Source organism: Pongo pygmaeus, chromosome 3, assembly GCF_028885625.2.
Source record: "Pongo pygmaeus isolate AG05252 chromosome 3, NHGRI_mPonPyg2-v2.0_pri, whole genome shotgun sequence".
In the NCBI taxonomy this organism is placed as follows: Eukaryota; Metazoa; Chordata; class Mammalia; order Primates; family Hominidae; genus Pongo; species Pongo pygmaeus.
Window position 1 is genome coordinate 183,300,264 of NC_072376.2, and position 19,737 is coordinate 183,320,000.

Below are 19,737 nucleotides of genomic sequence, written 5' to 3' on the forward strand. Positions count from 1 at the left end.
ATTTAAGAAGTCAGAGATACAGACATATAAATAGATCTAGAGAAATACACCCAAGAGGGGGACAAGATACAAGCAGTGGCAAGTAGAGATTCCACAGACAGATATGTAAAAGAATATAAATATTTGTATCTCAGGAATATGAAAGTATGCCCTCTAAAAAATTTAAAAATCGTATTGAAATTTCCTAACTATAGGCGGAAATCAAATGTAACTTGAATTTTTGAGCCAGATGAAATTAAGCAGTGTTCACTAAGCTTTCGGTAGGAGTTGAGTACTCCCTTAGTGGGAATCCTGCTTTAATGGTTAATAGGTCTGGGTAATTGACCACATGCTCTGTATTTAATATTTAAGAAAGATTAGGCTAGTGAATGATGTTAAGAGCAGATAATTTTTCAAAGTCCTTGTGTTCACAATGAGGAAAACTAGGGGGAAATATTGATAGATCAACCTACAACATTTCCACCTGGCTTTTGCTTACAGTCAATACCCTCTACCCACCCTTGCCCATCCCTAGCCACAACGGCTCCCACCCCCATCCTATGACTTGTCTGTTAGTTCCCTGTTTATAATTCTAGGTGAGGACAAGAAAGACTACCAGTAATCCACAAAATATGATTCTCTTTGGTTAAGTGCGAGAGGACTATAGAAATGAATGCTTCCAATTCTACATTTTGGCTGAGTTTTCCTTTCAGTCTTACCTTACAAAGACCTTGTTGGCTGCCAGATGTGACACATAGGTCCATTTGTCCTTGACTGGGTGGGTAATGGATGGTAGGAGGATTATGCAATTTTATTTGTAACTGTTTTAGCCAGGACAAAAGCTCCGGAATTCTAAAGCAAAAAATGTATATTTAAATTCATAGTAGTAAAAATCATAGTAACAGTAGTAGACAGGAAGTAATAAATGACAGCTTTATCAAGCACTTTGTACACTCAATTAAAAAACCCTCAAATGCTTTTTGCCAGTATTAATATTCCTATTTAAAAGATAGGCAGTAGACTTAGAGATTAGGAAATCCCTGTAAGTCATTCAGCCAGAAATTTTCAGAAAGTCAATTATGTAATAAATGAGCTGAGATTTGAATCTACATCTTATTCCAAACCTGAAGTCTTTAGCGTATTCACTGCATAATCGATTCTTTGTTCTCTCTAGGAAGAGTTCTATGGCTACCTAGAAGTTCAGACTCAATAAGTTGTTTGTACCATGGAATGTTTGAATAAGCCTATGTATATTTAACATATTACATAGCTAATACATATATACATGAATAACATATTTCAATACACTTTTCAATCACAGAACAAAGCAGGTTTTAATAATTCATAGATTCTCTATAAATTATCCTTTATCATTTGAAGACCAGCTAAGAAAGTCAAGATATATGTTTCAGCTTGCCTTTAAGAAATTAAAGACATTTGAACCCATGAGGGTAATGTATTTGAATGGCTGCTTGTTTAGACTACAGAAATGAATGACTATATTCAATGTATTTGCATGACTGCTTTAGACTATAGAATGAAGAAACGGAAGATCCAGGAAGCAGCAACTTTTAAGGTGAAGATCAAACTTCAACTTTTTAAAGTTGAAGATCCTGGATCTTCCATTTCTTCATTTCTCCTGATATGTTTTTTTCACCTGGATATCTTCTCATTTTTTTGGACTCAGCTCTAATGGTATTTCCTTCTAGAAGCCTTCTCGGTCATTTGCGATTGAGAGGCAATCACTGAGGAGTGTTAAACATTCAATATCCTTTCTGCTCTTAATTATCCTTTGAAAACCTTTCCCCAGACCTTCCTAACCATTGAATACTCACTTGGTTAGTATTCAATGACTGAGTATTTGGTCACTGAATGACTAAACGGGTCAATGGCTTTAGAATATTTATGAATGGACCTTAGAATATTTCTTTAATATTCTTTATCAATGGGCCTTAGAATATTTCTCATGAAAATGAGCCAATAAAATTATGTTAAGTATTGATACTTACCCAGCACTCGGAGAATACTGAAGTGCTCTCTTCATCATCTCTTCTCCAAATTGGATGGTCTTTCCATTTTCTACAGTGATTACGGCAGTCTTAAAAGGAAACATGTTTGGATTTGGTAAGCCACCAGCCAAGGAGATCATCGATTTTGGTCCTCTGCTCAATATGTCAGCTACAACACACATGGAAGAGAAGAAACAATTTCATTGAAGATTGTTATAAGCGGATAGTCAAGCATGCATTATAGTCAATAAAAGTATAAAGTTTAACAATTTCTAGTGATAGAGTGTGCTATGGTCTAAATGTTGGTGCTCCCCCAAATTCATACTTGGAACTTAATACTAATGTGATAGTTTTAAGAGGTGGGGTCTCCAGAGGTGATTAGGTCAGCAGGGATCCACCCTCCTGAATGGGATTGGTGCACTTATAAAAGAGGGCTGAGGGAATGCCCTTGGTCCTTCTGCCATGAGGACATAGGTTCTCCCTTCCACCACGTGAGGATGCAGCAAGAAGGCTCTGTCTATAAGGAAGGGCTCTCACCAGACACAGAAGCTGCTGGCACTTTGATCTTAGACTTCCTAGCTTCCAGAACTGTGAGAAATAATTCTATTGTTTATAAATTACCCAGTTTGTGGTATTTTGTTATAGCAGCCTGAATGGACTAAGACAAAAGCTAGTCTAAAATAAACATACAGAATAACTTTTTCTGGGCACCTCACTTATGGAGGGACTAAAGAATGAAGGTGACCGAAGAGAAGGCAGAGGGATCAGAAAGACAGCAAAGGGCCACAGTATCCAAAGCCCTCCTCCACTTAGCCCCGACCTGTCTGTGAGCTTCACGGCCCACCCCTCTCTCTCCCATTTACCTGGCCCTCTCCACGGCACACCCATCTGCACGCTGTGCATGCCCCTTCTCAGCTTCCCAGAAGAGCCTTTCTTGATAGCACGCCCCCTCCCTTCCAAGGCCGTGCCCCACAGCAGTCTGCGCCTCTCTCTACTGCTGCTCCTACTCTGCTCCAGCAGAAATACCCGCCTTCCGTTTCAGCCCGAGTTCTTTGAGAACAAAGGCTGTGTCTATTTCATTTCTGCACGCAGAGGCTGGCTCACCGCGAGCGTGCACAGGGGTACGCATGGATGCAACAAAGCGGTGGCTTGCTAGGGAACCCTCCTTAGAGGCTGTGCGAGGAATGCCCCACCCCAAAGGAGAAATGGTCACCCCGTTTCTCACTCATGGTCCGGATGGGAGAAGGGTTTCTGGCTGCGCTCGCTGCCGTGATGAACCGTGCGTAATTCATGTCTCTGACAGCCAAGCATCAAGCTGCTTCTTCAGTGGCTGAGGACTAGAAAAACCAAAGAGCCTCGTCAAGTCCTGCCTGCTAACTCCTCACTCTGGCAACGCCACCGCGAGCTGTCCCCCCGCTGCGTCTGGCTTCCCGCGCGCTGTGCCCGGAGAACGCCGCCGAAACTCCCCGGCTGGACGCTGCGTTCGGTCTCCCGGTCCTAAACGGGTCTGGGGCTGGTGGCGAGCCCGGCAAAGTCCACGCCGCACGCGATCCGGCGGCCGCCAGGGCCCAGGCCGGTTTTGCCCCGCCGCGGGCCTCGCCGCGCCCCCTCCCGCCCCGCGCCGTGGCCTATGGCCGCCCGCCGCGCGCGCCTCCCCGTCCCGGATCATCGCCCTCAGAGCGCAGGGCGCGCGGGGGAGCCCGGGCGCGAGGCGCTTGCAGCCCCAGGCCAGTGACTCTTGACCTCGCCGCTGGGAGTCACCGCAACCCGGCGTCCGCGTTGGCCGGCCTAGGCGCCGGCCCAGAGGCTAGCCCAAGGGCTGCCCGAGGGGACCGGAAGTGCCCGTGATCCTAATCCTCGGGAACCATCTGGCGGCCGCTTGGGTCCACTGCAGGGGACTCCCGGGCTGCGCCCAGCCTGGAGCGGCCCCACCCTCGTTCCCGCGCGCTCCGCTGGCCTCCTCTCAGTCACTGGGACTGTGCATTTTGCCGGCTCAGACCATGGCTATGCTAAATACCCATCTTTGGTTAGTGAAACTCTAGGCACTCTCCTGGGAAGCACCTCGGCGACCCAGACGAATTTCAACATCACTTTCTCGAAGATCTCAGCATTTTGGAGTGACGATGGAGTTCTGACGAAAATTTTTGAAGTCAGTGAGACCAAGAACCCACCAATTCTGGACACAGGATCATTAGTAAACCTGTTAGAAACCCAAGAGGCAAAATGCTTCTGGATTCAGAGATTTCAAGTAGTTGAAATCCAACTTGATGGCTTAATAGCTGGGTGTCTTTGGACAAGTTAATTAACCTTTCTGTGTATTGGTTTTCTCACAGGCCTGTTGACAGGAATAAGTTAGATAATCTGTATTAAACTAATCAGTGCAGTGGTCTGCACATTGTAAAAACACTTTATAAACTTTGGCTGTTTTTGTTAGTAACAAATGCATTTAAGCAAATCTGAAGGCCTCAGCCTCCAAATGTTTTTGACTAGAGAAGCTATTTGGCAACTTTTAAGGCATGTTCTCAGTTAATCCATGCACACAGATCCTTATCTGTTTGAGCTTGTCCATTCTAAAAGTAGTTGTCCCTGAATTTTTATAGAAGTTAACAAGCACTAAAAACATCTAAATAACGTGTAGACCAAGGTACATTATGACTTGTAACTAGATATATTGATGTTCCTGGGGACTTCAGGCTTTTTTTTGATAGGGGGAGGGCTCTAACTGAGCGTGGTTTCCTCAGATACTTAGAAGAAAATTAAAACTTTGGCCAGGCGCGGTGGCTTACGCCTGTAATCCCAGCACTTTGAGAGGCCAAGGTGGGTGGATCACCTGAGGTCAGGAGTTTGAGACCAGCCTGGCCAACATGGCAAAACCCCATCTCTACTAAAAAATACAAAAATTAGCCATGTATGGTGGCAGGCGCCTGTAATCTCAGCCACTCGGGAGGCTGAGGCATGAGAATTGCTCGAACTCGGGAGGCGGAGGTTGCAGTGAGCCGAAGACTGCACTCCAGTGGGGAATTGAGCTGGGGGATAGAGCAAGACTCTGTCTCAATTTAAATTTCTTCCCTTTGGTAGTAGGAACCTGTTTGGTCAAACGAATGTGGAGTCCTGGGCCAAGGAAAAGACTAAAGGTTTTTATAAGCACGTTGATGCACCAGTCTGTGATTTATAGTATTTATTATTCACAGGCTATTTATTTTATTTTATTTTGAGAGACAGAGTGTCTAGGGTCTGGCTTTGTTGTCCAGGCTTGAATGCAGTGGCGCCAACCATAGCTCACTGCAGCCTCGTCCTCCTGGGCTCAAGCGTTTCTCTCACCTCAGCTTCCCAGGTAGCTGGGACTACAGGTGAACACCACTACACCAGGATAATTTTTAAAAATACCTCGTGGAGACAGGGTCTCCCTGTGTTGCCCAGGCTAGTCTTGAACTCCTGGCTTCAAGTAGTCCTCCCACTTTGGCCTCCGAAAGTGCTGAGATTACAGGCATGAGCCACCGCACCTGGCCTCACATAGGCATTTTTAAAAATACATAATTAATTGATTTTTTAACCCCCTTTCCAATCAGTGGTAACATAATTTAAGGAAGCCAAACTGAAGAGATGTGAGATCATCAAATCCTAAGAAATCCTAAGGTGCAGGTTTTCAACCCTTAAACAGTTTGCTGAATTTTCTATTTGGCCTGCCCTGGAGTTGTACTGGTGAGGTAGTTGAGGGTGCTGATTGATTACAAGCTGGCTGATGATTCAGGCCAGATGGAGAGGCAGAGAAATGGCCCATCAGGGCAGGCTAATGGAATGCAGGGGCACTGGGGGTCGTGATCAGAAAATGCTAGGCAGAATATAGTCACAATGGTGGGAAAGGGACAAGCAAGGGTTAAGTTGGGAAAAGCTTACCAGACAATGGAAGCTGAAGACTGAAGGTAAATTTGATTGCCAGAGAAACCAGACTTTGGATTTGTCAGGCACCAACAGCAGAAAGCTTCTCCTGAGGGACTAAGATAAATGAGCAAAGTTCATAGCTCAGTGCCGCCTTTTTAGAAGCTTGGCTTAGGACTGCCCAAGGATAGAATTAAAGACGCCAGGTTCTTTCTCCAAACATTTACTGAATTCTTACTCTGTTCTAGGAACTGTAACTGATTTAAAAAGATAACTATGACAAGTCACTACTCTTGAAAAGCAACTGTTTGTACATTAAGACGTCGACAATTTCAGATAATACAATGTTTGTGGCAGAGGCAGGTACAAACTAATAAGGAAAGCAGAGAGAAGGAAGTCTTTTTTTTCTTCTCCTCTTCCCTCCCCTCCCATCTCCTTTTCTTTTCTTGAGTATCCCTTATCTGAAATGCTTGGGAACAGAAGTATTTGGGGGTTTTGGATTTCTTTACATTTTGGAATGTTTGCATATACATAATAAGATATCTTGGGGATGGAACCCAATCCTAAACATGAAATTCATTTACATTTCATATACGCCTTATGCACATAGCCTGAAAGTAATTTAATACAATATTTAAAATAATTTTGTGCATGAAACAAAGTTCGTATACGTTGAACCACCCATGTAGGCCGTCTGTGGTTGTTTGGCATCATCATCATTCCTGACTCTGAGTTTATATGCTACTGATAGGCAATCATTTTCTTATAATTATTCACACATAGTACTTAACAGTAAAATATTTTGTTAATCATTAGTACAGTAAAGAAATAATGTGTTTAGGTCAACTGAGCAGCACAGCAGCATCACCACAATACCTGTATCAGCTGTTAAGCAACAGTAACAGCAAACAATGGCAGGATTTCAGTCTCTAGATATGATGCTGTGTTTTGATTAAGGTTATGTAGACCGTATTTTATATTTTAGATGAGAAGAAATGTCAGAAGCAGTTGAAGGAGCAGAAAGTGGGTCCCGTAGGGATGAGGAGTCAGTCTGCTGGATGGATTTTAAAAATCTGTCCTCCAGAGTCATCTGCCTCACCTCATTAACAATGGTTTTTGTCTGAGAAGGCATTCTTTGATTTCATAAGCTGACATGGTTTCTTGTTCTCTTATACATGCATGCTGCTCTAGTGCTTAAAAAAGCCCATCACAGATTTTCACTATGTCAGCTATAGACACTTTTCCTGCTGAGTTAACATTATCTTTATCATCCACTTGTGGCATCATTTTGGTGCTCAAAAAGTTTCAGATTTTGGAGCATTTTGGATTTCAAATTTTTGGTTTAGAGATGTGCAACTTGTACAAATAAGATCACACTCACAGGTTGTGTGTGTGCACGACTTTTGGGAGACACTATTCAGCCCACTATAGTCAATGACTAAAGGAGCCTATGTAATAGTCTGAGAGATTAGAGGACAACCAGAAGTTTACGGTGAGAAAGACAGCAAAGGAAGGGAATGTTTCGAGAAAGACGGAAGGGCTCCTAAGAGGATAAACTTATATCTTTTATCTCGCAACTCCAGGGTCATAGATTCAATTACCACTAACCAATACGAGTAACACTCAATTGCTTTAAGACCGTTTTGGGTTCTTATGCTAGCCCATGTCTCATCAAGGAATAATCACGAGATTGTGTCTTAGTGGCTTAGTTCATTTAGTGTTGCTAAGCAGAACACCCGAAGGTGGGTACTTTATAACGAAAATAGGTTGATTTGACTCATGATTCTGAAGGCTGGAAAGTATAAAAGCATGATACTTGCATCTGATCAGCTTCTGGGAAGGGCCGTGTGCTGTGTCAAGACATGGCAGAGAAGTGGAACGCTGAGGAGACATATGCAAAGAGACGAACACTGAAGGCTGGGCTTACTTCGTAACGCCTGTTCTTGTAGTAACTTATCCAGTCCTGTGAGAGTGAAAACTTACTCCCATAAGATGGCATGAATCAATTCATGAGGGATCTGCCTCCATGATCCAAAGACCTCCTATTAGTCTCCACCTCCCAATGCTGCTGCACTGGTAATTAAACTTCAACATGAGTTTTTGTGGTGACAAACAAAATCCAAACCACAGCACATAGTAACTTGAAAAAATTGCTATTCATACATGGCATCTACCTCAGAAATAATTCTTTGAGTTAGGGTGGACAGCCTTGCCTTATGGCCAATATATCCCTGTTGAGGTATGTATATTGGAGATCTCAGTCATTAATTTGGGTGCAGTTTGGAGTGCAGAAGAGAAACACAAAAATAACCACTGGATTGTGATAGAGACAGAAATGTACTGAGGTCCATAGTGTAAACATCATAATAGAACAGCCAGTCAAAGCTCAAGAGATGGCAGATATTACCTGTCATGAAATGGGTAGGCAACTCTAGAACTTCATAATTAAATAGAAATAGTACTATCTTAGAGAACTGTTCAGAATCAACACCCTTGTGTGTTGAGTCTATGCGTATGGTCTTTGGAAAGAGACACAATGTATCTGTAGACTGAAGACCATAGGATGACTCTGTGGAATGCTGTCCTTGTCATTTAGGATGCTGGCTGCTCAGCTGTTAAATAGCTAATGTTCATTTGATATAATGCCATTTTTCTATTACATGCATTGTATGTAGGATACTTGTTTATATTATATGTATTTTAAATCTTCTCAATCTATTCCTCATTTCTTTTAACATCTTTCATATTTTATTACTCTCACTGTGCTGTGTCCTTGTGGATTTTGTAGTTATATTTTTCAAGTATTGATTTTTTAATTCAATTATTTGTAGTTGTTTGTACATTTTTCTCAGTTGTTTTTTCCTTTTTTTGAAAATAGGGTCTCGCTGTGTCACCCAGGCTGGAGTGCAGTGATGTAAGTATGGCTCACTGCAGCCTTGACTTCCTGGGCTCCAGTAATCTTCCTATCTCAGTCTCCCGAGTAGCTAAGACAACAGGTGAACACCACCATGCCTGACTAATTTTTATAGATTTTGTAGAGCCAGGGTTTTGCCATATTGGCCAGGCTGGTCTTGAACTCCTGAGCTCAAGCAATCCACACACCTCGGCCTTCCAAATTACTGGAATTATGGGGATGAGCCACTGCACCCAGCTAAGTTTTAAATATCAATGAAAATATTTTTTATTTCTAGGATTCTGATTAATTCTTTTCCATATTTGTGATTCTTTCACATATTCATCTGCTTTATTTAGATTTTGAAAAGTGGATATCATTTTCACCACTAATTCTTTCAGGTCTTAAATATACTTGTTTTTAGGACTTTCTCATATTGCTTTCTTATTTTCATCTTCATGAGAGTGAATTCCCATCTGTTGAGCTTCTCTTGGCCCATATTTCATAGTGTCTGCTTTCCCCATGTCTTTGACATTTTGAATGGGTAGTTTTGTGTTTTCTCTCCTAGTACTCTCTCCTTTCTTCTGGCAGTATTCATTGCTTCCTCCAAAATTCCAAGAGAGGTAGAATCAGCTCTACTATAGAGGTTTGTGGCTCTTGTCCACAGGATGTCACAGATGGGCTCCCATAGCCTTGGGCAGCTCCACCTATGTGGCTTTGAAGGGTATAGCCCCCCCTTCTGGCTGCTTTCACAGGCTGGTGTTGGGTGTCTGTGACTTTTCCAGGTGCTGGTGTTGAGTGTCTGCTTTCACAGGCTGGTGTTGAGGGTCTGCAGCTCTTCCAGGTGCACAGTGCAAGTTGTCAGTGGATCTACCATTCTGGGGTCTGGAGGACTGTGGCCCTCTTCTCACAGCTCCAATAGGAAGTGCCCCACTGAGGACCCTGTGCAGGGGCTCCAACCCCACATTTCCCTTCCATACTGCCCTACTTGAGGTTCTCCATGAGGTCCCCCACCCCCACAGCAAATTTCTGCCTGAACATCCAGGTGTTTCCATACATCCTCTGAAATCTAGGCAGAGGTTTCCCAACCTCAATTCTTGACTTCTTTCCACCCTCAGGCTCAACACCACATAGAAGTTTCCAAGGCTTGGGGCTTGCACCGTCTGAAGCCATGGCCTGAGCTGTACTTTGGCTCCTTTTAGCCACAGCTGGAGCTGGGACACAAGGGCACAAGTCCTTAGGCTGCATACAGCAGGGGGGGCCTGGACCTGGCCCATGGAACCATTTTTTCCAGCTAGGCCTCCAGGCCTGTGATGGGAGGGGCTTTGGTGAAGGTCTCTGACATGCCCCAGAGACATTTTCCCCATTGTTTTGGTGATTAACATTCAGCTCCTTGTTACTTATGCCAATTTATGCAGAGGCTTGAATTTCTCCCCAGCAAATGGGTTTTTCTTTTCTATCACATGGTTAGCTGCAAAATTTCCAAACTTTTATTCTCTGCTTCCACTTGAACACTTTTCTGCTTAGAAATTTCTTCCACCAGATACCCTAAATCATCTCTCTTAAGGTCAAAGTTCCACAGATCTCTAGGGAAGGAGCAAAATGCCTCCAGTCTCTGCTAAAGCATAACAAGTGTCACCTTTGCTTCAGTTCCCAACAAGCTCCTCATCCCCATCTGAAACCACCTCAGCCTGGACTTTATTGTTCATATCACTATCAGCATTTTGGTCAAAACCATTTGACAAGTCTCCAGGAAGTTCCAAACTTTCCTATATCTTCCTGTCTTCTGAGCCCTCTGAGTCTCTAGGAAGTTCCAAACTTTCCCACATTTTCCTGTCTTCTTCTGAGCTCTCCAAACTGTTCCAACCTCTGCTTGTTACCCAGTTCCAAAGTCTGCTTCCATATTTTTGGGTATCTTAATAGAAATACACCTCTCTACCAGTACCAATTACTGTATTAATCCATTTTCATGCAGCTATGAAGACATACATAACACTGGGTAATTTATAAAGAAAAAAAGGTTTAATGGACTGACAGTTCCACATGGCTGAGGAGGCTTCCCAATCATGGCAGAAGGGGAAGGAGGAGCAAAGGCACGTCTTATATGGTGGCAGACAAGAGAGTGTGTGCAGGGGAACTGCCCTTTATAAAATTATCAGATCTTGTGAGACGTATTCACTATCACAAGAACAGCATGGGGAAAACACGCCCCCATGATTCAATTACCCCCCATGTTGTCCCTCCCATGACATATGGGGATTATGAGAGCTACAATTCAAGATGAGATTTGGGTGGGACACAGCGAAACCATATCAGTCCTATTCCCTTGCAGGAGTTGAAATACCAGAAGTCATCCAAAAGATTTTAAATAAAGACAAATAGTTGGGGGAAAAAAAAAAAGAAGAAGAAGACGACGACATAGTAACAGTGCTGTGCTGAGTATATTGGAGTTGGGGCAAAATAAAGCATCCTCATTCCCAATCTCTTTGTATTTAAATGGTTGATATTTATTTGTCTTGAAATTGCTGCTTCAATTTTTACATTTTAAATATTCTATAGAAATTTATTCATTCTGATAACTGAGATTTTGGTGCCTTTTCTAATTTTGTGCTGGAGGCTCCTTGCCTCCCTAGTCTCATTTGGTCCAGGTTCTTCCTCCCTCTTCACAAGTGACCAGTGTCTTTGTTTTCTTTTCTAGGCTGGGAATATTCTCAATGGCTATCAAGGCCACCATGTGGAGCAGTGCTTCCTGGACCTGGTTTCTTCTTGGCATCTGGACACGGCCCAGTGCTACAGGATCACCTGCTTCATCTCCTGGAGCTCCTGCTTCAACTGTGCCCAGGAAATGGCTGGGTTCCTGAGGGAGAATAGACACATGAGCTTGTGCATCTTCACTGCCCGTATCTATGATTACCACCCGGGATATGAGGAGAGGCTGCACATGCTGCAGGGAACTGGGGCCCAAATTTCCATCATGACCTCTATGGGTAAGAATGGAAACTTTGGGTGGGCTGGGGTGTGTCGGGGCAGGGAGAGGAAAGTTACTAGAATGGCAGGGAGGGTTGGTATCCCTGGGCAAAAAGCCTTGGTTGGCTGCCTGCAGAGGCTTATGAAATTGCTCTTCATAAATGGCATCCATTCAGAAACAATTCTTTGAGTTAGGGTGGACAGCCTATACTGAGGCTCAGAGCCCTATAGATGTGTGTTTTCATATCCCAGACACCACTATGTAGTTCCATTCTATTTCTGGTTTCATATAGATTTCTAAATTGTTTTTAACTCACTTTTGTCTTTTTATGTTTTAAAAATATTTAATGCCCTATTGTGTTTTGTGTTTGAAGTAAAGGGAGAAAAACAGATCAGCAAGTTTCTGCATAAAATTTGCTGTGGCAAATTGTTGCTCTTGGTACCTACTTCTACATGTGCATATATATACAGGCATACCTCATAGATATTGTGAGTTTGGTTCCAGACCATTGTAATAAAGTGAGTATCTCAGGATAGTGAGTCATGAAAATTTGTTGGTTTTCCAGTACATGTAAAAGCTATGTTTATACTATACTGTAGTTTACTAAGTGTGCAACAGCATTGTGTCTGAAAATCAATATACATACCTTAATTTAAAGATATTTTATTGCTGAGTGGAGAGGTGGAGCAAGATGGCCAAGTGAACCTTCCAGTGATTGTCCCCTCCTGCAGGAACACCAAAATGAACAACTATGCCCACAAGAAAGCACCTTCATAAGAACTAAAAATCACAGAAGCAATCACAGTACCTGGTTTTAATGTCATGTCAAGGAAAGAGGCACTAAAGACAGTAGGAAAGACAGTCTTGAATTGCATACACCACCCCTCCCCTTTTCCTCAGCAGTGGCTGTGTGGCATGGAGAGAGAATCTGTGTGCTTGCAGGAGGGAGAGTGCAGTGATTGTGGGATCTTGCATTGAAACTCAATGCTGCTCTGTCACAGCAGAAAGCAACATAGGCAGAATTCAGCTGCTAAGTGCCCACGGAGGGACCATTTAGACCAGCCCTAGCCAAAGGGGAATTGTCCATGCCAGTGGTCAGAAACTCAGTTCTGTTTAGCCCCACTTACCATGGGCTAAAGCACTCTGTAGTCCCAAATAAATTTGAAAGGCAGTTTAGGCCACAACGATTGCAATTCCTGGGCAAGTCCTGGTGCAGTGTTGGGCTCAGAGCCACTCACAGGACTTGCAGTGCATGTGACCCAGTGAGACACCAGCTGGAGTGGCCAAAGGAGTGCTAGTGTCACCCCTCTCCTAACTCCAGAAAGCACAGCTTGCAGCCCTAGGAGAGACTCCTTTTGCTTGAGGAAGGAAAGGGAAGAGTAAAGAGGATTTTGTCTGGCAACTTGGATACCAGCCCAGCCATGGTAACATAAAACAACAAGCAGATCCCTGAAATCTCCATTCTAGGCCCTAGCTCCCGGATAACATTTCTAGACCCACCTTGGGCCAGAAAAGAACCTGTTACCCTGAAGGAAAAAACAAAGTCCTGGCAGAATTCACCACCTGCTGACTAAAGAGCCTTTGGTCCTTGAATAAACATTAGTAGCAGCCAGGCAGTACTCCTCACGGACCTAGAACAGTGACGGTCATGGGGAGAGACACTTTTTGAAAAAAGGAGAGGGAGGAATGAAGAGGACTTTGTCTTGCAAATTGGGTTGCAGCTCAGCTATAGTAAAATAAGACACCAAGTATGTTCCTAAAGTCCCCAGTTCTAGGCCCTAGTTCCTGGACAATATTTCTAGACCCACTCTGGGCCAGAATGGAAGCTGCTATACTGATGCGAAGGACTCAGTCCTGGCAGGATTCACCATCTGCTGAGTAAAGAGCCCTTGGGCCTGAAATAAACATCAGTGGTAGCTAGGCAGTTATTGCCAGTGGCCTGGTGATGGCCATGTGAAGAGTTTCCTTCTGCTTGAGGAAGGAAGAGGAAAGAGTAAAAAGGATTTTGTCTTGCAACTTGGGTACCAGCTCAGCCACAGTAAAATGAAACTCCAAGTAGATTTCTGAAGTTCTTCAATCCAGGCCCTAGTTCCTGGACAACATTTCTAGACCCACCCTGGGCCAGAGGGGAGCTTACTGTACTGAAGAGACAGACTCAGTCCTGGTGGGATTCACCATCTGCTGACTAAAGAGTCCTTGGGTCTTGAACAAATATCAGCGGTGGCCTGGCAGTAGTCGTGAAGGGCCTGGGACAGCGGTGGCCATGGGAGAGACTGTTCCTGCCCGAGGAAAGGAAAAGAAAGAGTGAAAAGGACTTTGTCTTGCAACCTGGGTACTACCTCAGCTACAGTAAAATGAAGCACCAAGTAGATTTCTAACGTTCCTGATTCTAGGCCCTAATTCCTGGACAACATTTCTAGACCCTCTCCTGTGGCCATCACCATCCCAGGCCCCGGGCAACTACTGCCTGGCTACAACTGATGTTTGTTCAAGGCCCAAGGGCTCTTTAACCAGCAGGTGGTGAATCCAGCCAGGACTGGGTCCTTCCCTTCAGATAGCAGGTTCCCTTCTTGTTCCAGGGTAGACAGAGGTGGGAGGATTGTTTGAGCCTGGGAGGCAAAGGTTGCAGTGAGCCAAGATTGCATCACTGCATTCAAGACTGGGTAACAGAGTGAGACCCTGTTTCAAAAAAAAAAAAAAAAGAAAGAAAGAAAAAAAGAAAATAAAAAGCAATGAAATGTTTAAAAAATGAAAATTAAATTAAGAAAAGAAAAATGAAGGAAAAGGATGTTAATGAGCAACCAGAGATCATCTGAAGCTACAAAACTCACTGGTAATAGACAAATACAGAATATTATAATACTATATTGTAGTGTGTTAACTACTCATATCTTGAGTAGAAAGGCTAAAAGACAAATCTTTCGAAAATAACTACAACAACTTTTTAAGACATAGACAAAATAATGATATATAAATAGAAAAAACAAAGTTAAAAAGCAGGGTGGAAGATGAAGTTAAAGTAGAGAGGTTTTATTAGTTTTCTCTTTGCTTGTGGTTTGTTTTTGCAATCAGTTAAGTTGTTATCAGCTTAAAATAATGGGTTATAAAATGTCATTAAGCATAATGGTTACTTCAAATAAGCAACCTACAACAGACACACAAAAAATGAAAGGCAAGAAATTAAAACATACCACCAGAGAATATCAATTTCACTAAAAAGGAAGGCAAGAAAGAGAGAAGACACGAAGACGGGAAGGAAGGAAGGAAAGAATGAAGGAAGAAGGAAGAGAAGGCCACAGAATAACCAGAAAACAAATAACAAAATGGTAGTAGTAAGTTCTGATTTATTAATGATAACATTGATAATGTTGAAGATAAATGGACTAAACTCTCCAATCAAAAGACAAAGAGAGGCTGAATGGATGAAAAAAAGTAGGACCCAGTAATGATCTGTTGCCTACAAGAAACACACTTCACCTATAAAGACACACACTGACTGAAAATAAAGGGATGGAAAAAGATATTCCATGCTAATGGAAACCATGGAAACGAAAAAGAGAGCAAGAGTAGCAATACTTATATTAGATAAAATATATTTCAAGACAAAACTTTAGAATGAGACAAAGAAAGTCATCATATAATGATAAACGGACCAAATCAGAAAGAGGATATAATAGTTGTAAATAGATATATGTACCCAGCTGTGGAGCACCCAGATACATAAAGCAAATATTATTAGAGCTAAGAAGAGAGAGATAGACCCCAACACAATAATAGCTAAATACTTCAATACCCCACTTTCAACATTGGGTAGATAATCCAGACAGAAAATCAACAAAGGAACAACAGACTTAATCTGTATTATAGACCAAATGGACTTAATAAATATTTAGAGAACATTGTACCCAGCCACTAGAGAATATACACTGTTCTCCTCAGCACGTGGATCATTCTCAAGAATAGAGCGTATGTTAGGCCACAAAACAAGTTTTTCAAGAAATTCAAAAAAATTGCAATCATATCAAATATCTTCTCTGACCACAGTGGGATAAAACTAGAAATCAATAACAAAAGAAATGTTGGAAACTATACAAACCCATGAAATTACACAATATTCTCCTGAATGACCCCTGAATCTATGAAAAAATTAAGAAGGAAATTAAAAAATTTCTTGAAACAAGTGAAAATGGAAAAACAACATACAAAAACCTATGGGATACAATAAAAGCCATACTAAGAGGGAAATTTATAGCAAAAAGTGCCTACATCAAAAGTAGAAAAACTTCAAATAAACAATCTAACAATGCATCTTAAAGAACTAGAAAAGCAAGAGCAAACCAAACCTCAAATTAGTAGAAGAAAAGAAATAATAAGTATCAGAGTATAAATAAATAACATTTAAATAAAAAGTGCAAAAGATCAACAAAATAAAAAGTTGTTTTTTTGACAAAACAAAAAAATTAACAAACCTTTAGCCAGACTATGAAAAAAAGACACAAATAAATAAAATCAGAGATGACACATTACAATTGATACTGCAGAAATTCAAAGGACTATAAGCAACTTATATGCCAATAAATCGGAAAACCAGAAGTAATGGATAAATTCCTAGACACATAAAAGCTACAAGATTGAATCATGAAGAAATTAAAAACCTGAATAGACCAATAACAAGTAATGAGATCAAAGCTGTAATTGTCTCCCAGCAAAGAAAACCCTGAGATCCAATGACTTCACTGCTGAAATCGACAAAACATTGAAGAAGAACTAGTACAAATCCTATCCAGCTATTCTGAAAAATAGAGGATATGTGAATACTTTCAAACTCATTCTATATGGCCAGTATTGCCCTGATACCAAAAGCAGACAAAAACACATAAAAAAAAGAAAACAATGAGCCTATATTTCTGATGAATATCAATGCAAAAATCCTCAAAAATACTTGTAAACCAAATTCGTCAGTGAATTAGAAAGATCATTTGTCATGACCTAGCAGAGTTTACCTCAGGGATACAAGGTTGGTTCAACATACACAAATCAATCAATGTGATACATCCTATCAACAGAATGAAGGATGAAAACCTTATGATCATTTCAATTGATGCTGAAAAAGCATTTGATAAAATTCAACATCCCATTCATGATAAAAAAAAACCCTCAAAAACTGGGGATAGAAAGAACATACCTCAACACAATAAAAGCCAAATATGACAGACCTGCCTTTAGCATTATACTGAAGAGCAAAAAACTAAAAGTCTTTCCTTTAAGATCTGGAACATGATAAGTATGCCCATTTTTACCACTGTTATTCAACATCGTACTGGAAATCTTAGCTAGAGCAATTGGTCAAGAGAAATAAATAAAGGGCATCCAAATTAGAAAGAAAAAAGTCAAATTATTCTTGTCTTCAGATGGTATGATCTTACATTTGGAGAATCCTAAAGATGCCACCAAAGAACTATTAGAACTAACAGACAAATTCAGTAAAGTTGCAGGGTACAAAATCAACATAAAAAATCAGTAGCATTTCTACATACCACCAGTGAACAATCTGAAAAAGAAATCAAGAAAGTAATCCTACTTATAGTAGTTACAAATAAAATAAAATGCTTAGGAATAAACTTATCCAAAGAAGTGAAAGATCTCTACATAGAAAACTATAAAACATTGATGCAAGAAATTTAAAAGAACAAATGAAAAAAGGAAAAGAGGAGCTGTATTAGTCTGTTCTCGCACTGCTATAAGGACATACCTGAACCTGGGTAATTTATAAAGAAAAGAGGTTTAATCGGCTCATGGTTCTGCCAGCTGTCCAGGCTTCTGCTTCTGGGGAGGCCTCAGGAAACTTACAATCATGGCAGAAGATGAAGAGGTAGCTGGCACATCCACCATGGCTGGAGTAGGAGAAAGAGAGAGAGGCGGGCAGGTGCTACACACTTTTAAACGAGCAGATCTGTGGAGACGTCTATCACCAGACAGCACTAGGGGGATGGTTCTAAACCATTAGAAACTGCCCACATGACCCAGTCACCTCCAACCAGGCCCCTCCTCCAACACTGGGGATTAAAATTTGACATGAGATGTGGGTGGGGACAGAAATCAAAACTGTATCAGAAGGCTAAATGGCAAATAATTATTCTTGTTATGCTTTGTGCAAATAACCAGGCCACGTATATTAAGACTGAAGCTTATTTCACAACAAATCAGTCCTATCATGATTTGTTTTTAATAAAAATGAGGATTGGAGAGAGAAAAATTATGTTTCAAGAATTACTGTACACCTGTATTTAGATTCTAGTCTCATCAGTTATTTTTGAGTTTTTGTCAGCAATTTAGACTAACCCTTCTTATTCCTGTGAAACAATCAGTGATCTCTGGCTGCAGCTCAGAAGAAAAGATGGATGGGTAGTGTAAAAATCTGGATCAATATTCTAATTCTGGGCATGTATTAGAATCAGCTAGCAACTCCATGCACCCAAGTCTTAGCAGGTGTGACTATACCCACCAGCTACCTAGGTGTGTTGGTAGCCCTAGGATTTTTTGGAGCTGTCATCTTCCTCTTTTTTTTTTTTTTTAACCATTCTGCTAAATCTGATAACTTGATTTGTCCCCTTTCACCTTCAGGCCATCAAGCTCCAGATGATCCTCAGTGAAGGATACTGACCACTCAAATATTTAAGAGTCACCCTTCTACATTGGGCCTCTAGACTGCCCATCAATGGGATACAACAGAGGCAAAATCTTGCCCCTGTCTCCCTTAAGCCTGGCTGGATGCTTTTTACAACCCACAGAGCCAACCCCGCCCTGACAGCTAGTAAGATGCCAAGACCCACAGAACCACCACTACTGCCCCTCTGTCAGCAGGAAGCAGTTACAGAAGACTGACCTTCATCCATTTTCCCCAAAGAATTGGAGTCTTGGACTCCAGAGGGGGAAATGTTACAGTAGGTAGCTAGTTAAACATGAGCAGGGCAGGACAGGGCTCCCAACCCCCACCAGGAATGTCAGGCGACATCAAGTGATCTCTCAAGTCACCCACTCTGCCCTCTCCCAAGTGTACTTTACTTCCTTTCATTCCTGCTGTAAAGCTTTTAAGTAAACTTTCACTCCTGCTCTAAAACTTGCCTCGGTCTCTCCTTCTGCCTTATGCCTCCCTGGTCCAATTATTTCTTCTGAGGAGGCAAGAACTGAGGTTGCTGCAGGCCATATGGATTCACTGCTGGTAACATGTTGACTGGAGTAGCACTTTTAATTTTCCTCAAGAACTTTTCTTTTGTATTTACAATTGGGCTAATTGTCTGGTGCAAGAGACTTAGCTTTCAGCCTCTGCCAGCCTTTGACATACCCTCCTCACTAAGCTGAATCATTTCTAGCTTTTGATTTCAAGTGAGAGACATGACTCTTCTTTTCACTTGAACATTTAGAGGCTATTGTAGGGTTCATAATTGGCCCAATTTCAATATTGTTGCATCTCAGGGAATAGGGAGGCCTAAGGAGAGGAAGAGAGATGTGGGAAATGGCTGGAGGGTGGAGCAGTCAGAACACACATATTGTCTATGTATTAAATTTGGTGTCTTATATGGGTGTAAATCTTGGTGCCCCCAAACAATTACAGTAGTAAAATCAAATATCACTTATCACAGAGCACCATAAAAGAAATAACAGTAATGTAAACATTTGAAATATTGTAGGATTACCTAAAATGTGACACAGAGACACAAAGTGAGAACATGCTCTTGGAAAAATGGCTCTGATAGACTTGCTTGATACAGGATTGCCACAAACTTTTAATTTGTGCAAATCATAGTATCTGTGAAATTTAATAAGCTAAACACAATAAAATAAGATGAACCTTTATCGTGCATAAATAGATAATTGTTTGGGGGTAATTCTTCACATATGTAATGAATATTTTTATAGAAAATGTACACATGAGCCAATCATTTCTAAGGAAGATAAAGAGTTTTAGGTAAAGCTGATATGGAAAGCAAACTAACCTGAATCTACCA

The 19,737-nt window shown here is 41.6% G+C and overlaps 1 protein-coding gene across 2 annotated transcripts in view; it reads right to left on the reverse strand.

The window, feature by feature from the left end:
- Positions 1 to 3,870, reverse strand: part of AADAT (aminoadipate aminotransferase) — a 30,178-nt gene extending 26,308 nt beyond the window's left edge. Inside the window, exons 1-4 of one of the 2 annotated variants that reach the window (XM_054485942.2) lie at positions 3,732 to 3,870; positions 3,214 to 3,325; positions 1,989 to 2,157; positions 699 to 831 (exon numbers count right to left, since the gene is read on the reverse strand). In XM_054485942.2, coding sequence (XP_054341917.1) covers positions 699 to 831; positions 1,989 to 2,157; positions 3,214 to 3,280 — 369 coding nt within the window. In that variant the 5' untranslated portion in view covers positions 3,281 to 3,325; positions 3,732 to 3,870. Of the gene's footprint in view, positions 1 to 698; positions 832 to 1,988; positions 2,158 to 2,851; positions 2,974 to 3,213; positions 3,326 to 3,731 lie in introns of those variants that run through there. The other variant, XM_063664293.1, reaches the window with a different exon arrangement.
- Between the last annotated feature and the right edge of the window lie 15,867 nt (positions 3,871 to 19,737).